At 38.4% G+C, this 9,875-nt stretch overlaps 1 protein-coding gene across 1 annotated transcript in view; it reads right to left on the bottom strand.

Annotated features, from left to right (window-relative positions):
• Nucleotides 1–7,733, bottom strand: part of LOC753112 (long-chain-fatty-acid--CoA ligase 5) — a 30,435-nt gene extending 22,702 nt beyond the window's left edge. The window contains exon 1 of the mRNA XM_030979201.1: nt 7,614–7,733. Within this exon, the coding sequence (XP_030835061.1) occupies nt 7,614–7,733 (120 nt within the window). The remainder of the gene's footprint in view (nt 1–7,613) is intronic.
• Nucleotides 7,734–9,875: the final 2,142 nt, after the last annotated feature.

The raw sequence follows: 9,875 nt of genomic DNA on the forward strand, positions 1-9,875 counted from the left end.
CTTAAACCTGGTGATAATAGTCTGACAAGATTTAGAATGCGCTTATACCACTCAAAATGCAAATGATGTCATTGGATGGGTTGTTAATGATGTCAGGATTTCAAATGGAAATGACAAGATCAGTGAAGCTATTACTTCAGTTTTAGGAAGTGAAGCAATTACTCAGTGCAGCCATCGTCGTCTGGGAATGTATATGGCCTGGTCTTCTACGGTGTTACTCCTGTTGTGGCAGGTGATTACAGATGTCAACTCTGTACGAATGATGGTAATAATGGATGTGGAACTGTACTCATAGAATCTGATGTTTCACAAGTGCAGGTGGAATATGAGCCTACTGAAACGCCAACATGTCTTCCGACATCTAGCACGACGAGAGTTGTTTTGGGAGAGGCTGTGATGTTGTCTTGTGCTTCTGAACCCGGTTCTTCCAGTGGTAGAGTTGGAGTGGCTGCGCAACTCGGCCGTGATATCTGGGCAGCCCGAACCAGTGGTGATGAATGAATGGGGTTTTGTACAACAAACTTCAGTTACATACAGATGTCTCTGATATAGGTGCACAGCTAACATGCCGGATGCAGAGTGCATCTAACTCTCTTAATTGCAATCACCACTTTCAATATAGTTCGACACCAAATTTGTAGTTTTTCCACCGGATCCAAACCAAGTCCCAGAAGGATCGGAAGCAGTGTACACGTGCCAGGCTACGAGTGTGAGACCAATACACCATTGACACGTATGGATGGCTAGTGAAGATATACCAGCTTCCACGGTATACAGCGAATGATAATACGCTAACCATTGCATCAGTCACTGTTGGTGATCATGGAAAGACTATTCAGTGGAGGCAACTGATGAAGAGAATATGAAAGGAATGGGAGAGCGTTGTAATCCTTGTTGCTGGAGAGGTGTGGTTCCATCCAAAGCTCCCTACAGTAACAACGCGATCTGTCACCACAGTCATCCCAGGTACTACTAAAACTGAATCTCCAGGGGGCATCTCTACGATAGCAATAATTATTGTCATTATGTGTAGTTTCTGTATTTCTCCTAGAAGTCCTAGGAGATGTTTTGTTATTTAGAAGAATAATTACGGTTGCCCGTGGCGATAATGGAAGAGTGCATGGTGATGACAATCAGTCACATCCAGTCGTTATTCCATTTATGGAAGTTCTGATTACGATTACCAGCATTCAAATTCAACCGATTACTTTGACGAATCTATATGAACACGTCTTAGATTGGTCTTATATGTGCTTGTTATTGTCTTACCGCAGAAGACTTAAAGATATCTTTTCTCGACTGATTTTGATTTCTATTTATGCTTGAAAATTTACAGATCAAAATAAGATCTATAATCAGCCTACGAAGGCTTAGATTTAACGACCGTCGATACTCCAGACCGTACAGGCAAACGATCTAGACCCATTCTCGCTCATTTCCTTGACACCGATCTGGCTAGACCGGTCTAGGCTAGATCGGTCTAACTGTGAGTGAGAACGGACAACCGTGCCAGGAAGCGATCTTCTGGACCGATCCAGAATGATCCAGAAGATCACTTCGCGATTTGGTCTTCTGGACCGGTTCGCTTCCTAGACCGCTCTAGACCATCTAGCATGCAGTGTGAACCCAAACCTTGCCAGGAAGTGATCTGTAATTGGAAGTGAGTGTGTTTGGAGGAAAGTAAGAATGAACGAAGAAGAGATTTACAGTACAAGAAAAACACAAGAGAATAATTTAAGGAAAGGCAGACCGGAAATGATAGAATGGTTAAACTAAGAATAACATAACAAAAGGAAGAAACGAAGAATTAAAATTAAAGGAAAGACAGAAAGAGAAAGTGATAGAATGATAAAACAAAGAATAACATAAGAGAAAGGGAGCGGAAAACTGTCTTTCACTTGTGGTCAGCTAAACCAGGCGCGGATCCAGGATTTCTTAGGGAGGGGGCCAACTTTTTTTTTTTTGCTCCCGAAAATTTGAAAATCGCGCCGCCGAAAAGTCGCTCAGTGGGGGGGGGGGGGGGGGGGGGGGGGGACAGAGCACATTTTTTTTTTTTTTTTTTTTTGCTCCCGAAAATTTGAAAAACGAGCCGGCCAAAAATTCGCTCAGTGGGAGGGGGGGGGGGGGGGGGGGGGGGGGGGGGGGGGGGGTAGTGAGCACATTTTTTTTTTTTTGATCCTCAAAAAAATTCAATTTGCACCCCCCCCCTGAGCGCCAGGGGGGGCCCAACCCCCCAAAATCGTAAAAATCACGTGATTTTACATGATTTTTTTCTCAAGGGGGGGGGGGGCCGGGCCCCCGGGCCCCCCCCCCCCCTGGATCCGCCACTGAGCTAAACCACGTGTATTCCTCGCTCCAGACCCTAATTCAATTCCAAATTTCCAACGTTAAATTACACAAGCCGACAAGGTTCGTATCTTTCTACAAAATACACAATAAATAATTTGCGGAATATAACCTCATGTCAATTTTAGCTGTATACTAGACCATGGGCCAAGCCTCGAAATTCTTCAGTTCCGTGGTCCCCTCCCCCTGGGCAGTACTTTATTTGTCCTAAAATGATCAATTGACATATATCTAAGAACAATGGTCAAATGTTCCAATCTCTAAATTTGTACATTTGCAAAATGTAGCAGACAGCAATGATGATGTTCATAGCTGTTCCTTAATTGACCAATCACAGCTGGGGTCTTAGAACCCAGAGTGCAATGGACCAATCACAGTCCCTGTACTCTGAGTCTTTGTATGTATGCAGTGTCTGCTGCCATGGAATGAGTGCAGTGCTTGCTACTGTAGCTATATGATTGCGCATGTTTACATGCGATTCACCGATAAAACCAAGATTGAGAGGGCCAGGAAGAATAAAGAAAGATCAGGGGGGGTGTTTCACAAAGATCCTAAGTAGAACTTAACACTAAGTTGGACTTAAAAATTAGGAAAGCCATAGCATCTTTGAAAAATATTGGTAAAAATATTTTTGAAAGGCATAAAATGTTTATTAAAAATCATCCATATTTTCTATCATTAAAGAGATTTCATATTCTGTTGTGGAATTTTATTAAAATGTCTAAAATACTTGATTTCTGCTTTGAGTAAATTTCATTTTAAGGCTCCAATGGCTGTCCATAATTTTTAAGTCAAACTTAGTGTAAGTTCTACTTAGGATCTTTGTGAAACACCCCCAGGACATGAAGGTAATTTATTGCTGTCATTTTAAACTATTTCAAAAGCATCATTGTTATGAAGTTTCATCAGGTTTTAGTCACAAGACTGTTGGGCCCAGTTGTGTTTCTGTTAAGGTCTCGGTTCTCTTGAGTGGGCTTATCTCTCTAAACAATCTCTTGATTTTACCCACATACTAATTATTCGTTTCATAAAATATACAGGCACTATGCATGTAGGTAGGCTATCTTCATGAAAATCATAAAAATTATAAAAATATACTTCGTACGGTCTATATTTTGAAATATTAAGCAGACACTTTCACACGCATGCAAAAAAAAAATGCAAAGTAAGGACACCCATAGCTGCATACTATCCTGGCTTGCGTATTAAAAGCTGTGCTATTGGTCCTCAACATTTCAAACACCATTGTAAAAAAAAACTGAACTGATTTCACTCAAAATCGGTACTTAATTTAGTGACAATTGATGAAACCTAAATAGCAGTAAAATACAATTTTAAACTTACCGATGTTAGAAAGAATAATTGTAGGTCTACTGTCAAACTTGCCGATCAGCCACATCGGTATAATTGCGTGCATTTGTGTATAAAAAATGTATTGACTATCATAACTGCAAAACTGCTGCCTTTTAACACGTAGTGCAATGCTAAAGGTCAATACGCAATAGCATTGACTCTCTATGCTTTGCCGGAGTGAGTTAGGCTTGCGTTTGGGCCTTTGGGGTCTTATAAATAATAGTTAATACTAGAAGTGAAAACATGACCACTATTGATTCTAAAAAAATTATAAAATCATTGTAAAATACTTGAATTCACTCAAAGGTTTCTTTTAGTTTAATAATTGGTGACATCTGAATGGCAGTAGAGTACAACGTATCGTACAAGAAATGTCAGCCTTGTGGAAAAAAAATACTTTAAAAGAAAATTAAATCTGACTGTTGTCTATCCTGGCAACGTTCCAGTTTTAGTCATTATATGTACTTCTGTCTTAATGCGAGTGTGAATCTCAGTTCTAAACATGTAAGATAAGGTGATAAACTGTTTACAGTTGACCTCGTATAGCACATGAGTAAAAAATGTCTAATGACATATTAAAGTTCGAACGACATTATTGGTGGAAATTATAAATAATAACACTTTGATCAGCTAATAGTAATGCCACTCAGAAATAGCTTGGTATTCATGACCACATTAGCAAGTCAGCATTATAAAACCGTTATTCAGCTTTCAATCTTTTAAGATGTTGACAAAATTATTTTTTCCACAATGAAAATGTGTGTATTCCTTTTTTAGGAAGGGGACTGAACATGTGTTCGAATTGTATATGGGCATCCCTCTATTACATGTAAAGCTTGGAACATAATAATTTGTTTTCCTGTTTCTCTTTTTGGCTTTAAAAACTTGCTTCAGCCACAAAAACCAACGATGTTCCACATGAGGCAGCGGAATCAGTGATAAAGGAGCCACCTTCAAAAATATCTGATAACTTTGACCAAGGCAATCAGATGAGTAATTGTGTTCAACCAAGGGTTCGGCATATTCTTCCACTACAGTGTATCTTATGTAGAAGAGACAAAACAGCTTATGACCATTTTATAAGGAAAAGACAGAAGGAGAAATTAACTCTGTGTGAAACAATTTCTGCAGGTAAGCTAGTACTTGCTGCAGAAATGCACAAAGATGAGAATATTCTGATAGAGATTCGTGGGAAGGACCCTATCGCATTGGAAGTGAGATATCACTTGAGCTGCTACCGGAATTATACAAAGTTTCTCACAAAAGGGACAGAGAAGAAAACCTTGAGAACAAATTGTATGAAAAGTAATGATCATTTCTGTAAATCAATCGTAGATGTAAGAGTAGTGAAGGGTTGGGAGGTGTTAAGATTACAGAAAATTGCTTGTATTGTGCATGAAGTGTGTTATGGAGGAGAAATCCCACGTTAATACAAGCCGTATAATTTAAAAAGCGAAGGCTTCAGAAGACTTTTCCTATTCTGAAACTTCTTGGTCTTCTTCATATAGTTATTCTAGTAATTTAATTTAAGTTTTGTAGAAGATTTGTCAAGGGATGAGGTTGCATCGTTATGGACTGTTGCATATGTTATGATGTGCAACCCATGTCTATTAGAGTTATACTGTTGGTAGCCATTCAGTTTGAAAGTAATTTTCAGTGTACTTCTGAGTTTTACACTTAATAATTAAAGTGAGTATAGTAGAGTATAGTTTTCTAAAAGCTTAGAAGTTACAATACATGTACAAGCTACTTTGGGCTGAATAATTGAATGTTAGTATGAATAGATCCAGAGCCTTACCGTTTTAATATGACAGGGCTTAATATTCTAGCAGTGTGATTTATAAACATTTAAATTGAATCAGATGGTACACATATATGAAATACATCAATTCTGTCATTGCTTTTCATGTGAGGTCACACAGAGAGAAAAAGTGGATGGTAATATCCATCAAGGAAAACAAGATAGCAAATGATATTTAAGATGTATGATATGCAATTATGCTTGTGTATGGGGGGGCATATGAATGTACATGTCACAAATCATTTTTTTTGTAATTAATATCATTCATTAGGGGGCTTGCCTACATTTGTGCATATACATGTAGATCCATGTGTAGTAGGGTGGCTCTGTGTGTGAATAATATAATATAATGAGCATGTATGAAATTAAGTTAGAAAACATTTTTTGCTGTATGTTTATGTGAAGTTTTCGCTTCTGGTGCTGTTTTTTTTTTTTTTTGGGGGGGGGGGGCTGGGTGGGTGAGGAAAGCTAAGTGTGTGTGTGGGGGAGGGGTAAGGGGGTATGGAGCATGTGGACTAATAATGCCATCCCTTTGGAAAACTTGATAAATACACAAACGCATCTGATTCTATAGAATTCTACAGAATTTGAGGTTGGCTGCAAAAGGGACATAGTACCTTTAATATACACCTAATAATAATAATACTCCGTGTTTATATAGCGCTCAATACATCGATCCAACGATGTGCCTAAGCGCTTTACAGATATATTATTACCCCGGTCATCGGATTCAGGCTTACCCGCACACAATGTATGCATATTTTCCACTCCCTGGGGAGCATTCTAGCCAGTCGCCATTTTACAAGCGCACACTTGCTCGTCCAACCACATGCAAATTATATATGGTTAAACATCAATTCATAACATCACATTTCTCAAAACACCATTTGCACAATAAGCATAATTTTTGCAAAATATGTCAATAAATATCCCCTATTATTATCCCTATTATCTCCCTATATTATGTGTTTCAAATGCACATTGCAAGATATCTGGTACATTTGTAGGTACTTCCAGTCGGAGACCACGGAAACAAGGGTGTTAAATTCAACACGGTATCTCGAAAAACACCAGCTGATGTTATCTAACACCAGGGTTTGGAATTAAACAATTCAATTCCACTCTTGGTGTTAACATTTGACAACTCCTACTGGTGTAGATTAACACCAATACCTGGAATCATAACAAATTTAATTCCACTTTTGGTGTTTATATTCTTGTTGATCCATTAGAGATTTATCTATGGGTTTCTAAGGGTCCCACATTCCATATTCCCTATATTATCGACCATTATCGACCAGGGTAGAAGAACCAGTGTCAACATGATAATCATATTCGATGTTGGCAACTGTCCCCGATAGGTATATTCTAATCTCCTTGCATTAACTTCATCACACATATCATCTGTAAGTAAATTCAAAATTAAACATTTAAATGATACAGGCTGGTACACGAATAGATAATAAACATGCATGTTGTTTCTTGGTTACTGGTAATCATATAATCAATATATCTATTGCTAAAACGTTAATGTAATTGTAACAAGATCGGACAAATAATCTATTGGTCAATAATTGCCAAAGGAAAATACAATTCACAAAATTGATGTGCATTATTATAATTTGCTTAACAAATAATGATAGATGTATTTTGATGTGACAACGTGTAAAGTAATCATTAAGCGCGCGTACACTTTGTGAAAACTTATTCGACCAATCAACCGCCTTAAACGAAATCACGTGATGATACTTTCAAAACCGAGCATAAAACTACACCATGTTACTTAACACCCAGTAATTATTAATGCATGCTAAATGCATATTAAATCTGACCGGTGTTGAAAATAACACCAATGGTTTCAAAAAAATGCAATACCATACTGGTGTAAGAATTTCTACACCCTGGTTTTTACAGTGTGGTATCGAATTAGAAAATAAAACCCGCTTGGATTGTATTCCCCCCCCCCCCCGCCATCAGTACGCCAGTCATTATTTCTATTCCAGTATCTGATTTATTTATTATGGATCTATCAACTCTGATGATACCTTGGTATTTCTAACTCATGTCATTTCTTTTCACTATCACTAGGTCCCACACCATCCTCTTCACCTACTTCCTCTTCTTCACCAGCATCAACTTCAGCCGGAGTTCCTTCAGGTTCCATAGCAACTGCCGTAGGAAGCGCTGTTGGTGCTATCCTTGTGATTGTTATCGTTATTAGTTCGATCTTCATCTTTTACAAGCGACGAAGGTTAGAGAGATACCTTGTACTTAACTTGTTCCTCTCATCAGTCCATTCTCACCGAACCCCTTCATGCGAGATGATAAAACCGTATGGTCATGACAAAATACAAGCTGAATTAAGATTATTATTATTATTTTGTTTAAATCTATAAAGTTATTTAATTACATTCTTCTTTGTTCTTAATTGCTATTCAATGTAAATATTCTAAAGCAAAACGCTTTCTTAATGTTATGGCAACCCGCGTGAAAGATTTATTATGTTAGTGGCGTATGTTTTAAAAGTACCATACCAATTCCCACATGTCTTGTTGATATGTTACTATGTACCATTTCTTGGAACTTTATAATTTGTTTGTGTTATTTATTTAATAGATACAATTTATCTATGCGTTTATATTACTAACTTTCAGCGATGAATCAGCACTACTGAATCTACTAAAGGGAAGGAATCGGATTCGTCTCCGCAGCATGAGAACCCTGCATGTGATCAGTCACAGGCAGACGTCCATACCTACCAAGAACTGAATACCGATTCTCAGAGCTTCGTGAATCCTACCAACCATCATACCTATCAAGATCTTAAGAAACCCGATCAAGAAGCTAACTACCAAGATCTTAATACCGATTCTCAGAGATACGCGAATCTTACCGACCCTCATACCTATCAAGCTCTAAGAAACCTGGTCAAGAAGCTAACTACCAAGATCCTAATACCGATTCTCAGAGATACGCGAATCTTCCGACCATCATACCTATCAAGATCTTAAGAAACCTGATCAAGAAGCTAACTACGAAGAAACGAATGACGACATGAAGAGAGATTATGTCAACGTGCCAGGCATTCAAACAGTACTATGATAAAACGTTCATTACAGTCTTAATGTGCTGATTTAGAATTGAATACACGGAGAGAAGAAAGATCCAAGTCCATCACAATGATTTTGAGTTATCAAGAAGAAAAAAGATTTTATAATTTTGAGAGACAAAATATATTTTCAGTCTTAATTTAGTACGTATATAATTTTGTCCATGTATCAATATTTCGTGAAGATTAAGCCATGCTTTAAAACTTATCGTTAAATATTAAAGTTTATCTTAATAACTGAAAGAAAAACTATGCTGAGACTGGCGTTTCCTTTCATGTATCCAATAATACAATAAAAATACCATGACGAAAAGTTGGCATAAACTATCATGACTTTCTTTTCTTTGTCCTGTGCTCCAGGCGCGGATCCAGGGGGGGGGCGAGCGGGCCTTGGCCCCCCCCCGCAAAAAAAAAAAAAAAAAAAAAAAAAAAAAGAGAAAAAAAGGAAAAGAAGCGAAAGGGAAAGAGGAGAGAAAGGGAAAGAAAGAAGAGGAAGAAGAAAAGAAAAAGGGGAAGAAGGAGATCGGGGGCCGAAAGGCTTTGCCTCCAGGCTGTTGACCCCCCCCCCCCCCCCCATATACATATAAATAAATAGAGGAAGGAGGAAAGGGAAAGGAAAAGAGGAGATACTGGCGTACTGATAGGGGGGGGGGGGGGCTAAGTGGAAATCAAATTCAAACGTGGTTATTTCTAATTCCATAATGGTGGATTACAAATAATGCTAAAATGACACATCATTTCCGAGATTTTTCCTCACTTTTTAGTAAATTATACGTTTGTATGTGTTTGTTGGAAAATGACAAATTCCTAAATTTGCAGCCAGGCAAGAAATATGATTCTTGAGATTCCTACATGTCAGGGCCCGAGGAACGGCGGGGATCGGGAGCCCCGAGCTCTCCCCCCCCCCCCCCACTTTTTTTGAAAAATTATATTAAAGAGAAATAAAATAGAATGAGAGCAAGAAAGAAAGAATAGTTAACTGCCAGTGTTAACAAATAATGAGGCATCAAAATATGCTCATCTGACCGTGATTAAGTGCCTAAAAACCCTAAGCTTCCGTGGGCTCTGCCCCCTGGATCCCACCAAAGGCCCTACGACGGGCCCTTAGATGCTCATCTGACGGTAATTTAATGCCTAAAAACCCCTGATTTTGGGGGGCTCCGCCCCTTGGACCCAACGCCAAATAGTTACCTGCCAGTGTCACGAAATAATAAGGTATACAATAAAAAATATGCTCATATGACCTTAATTAAACGCCTAAAACCT

This window comes from Strongylocentrotus purpuratus, unplaced genomic scaffold, assembly GCF_000002235.5.
Source record: "Strongylocentrotus purpuratus isolate Spur 01 unplaced genomic scaffold, Spur_5.0 spur5_scaffold_10, whole genome shotgun sequence".
Taxonomy (NCBI): Eukaryota; Metazoa; Echinodermata; class Echinoidea; order Camarodonta; family Strongylocentrotidae; genus Strongylocentrotus; species Strongylocentrotus purpuratus.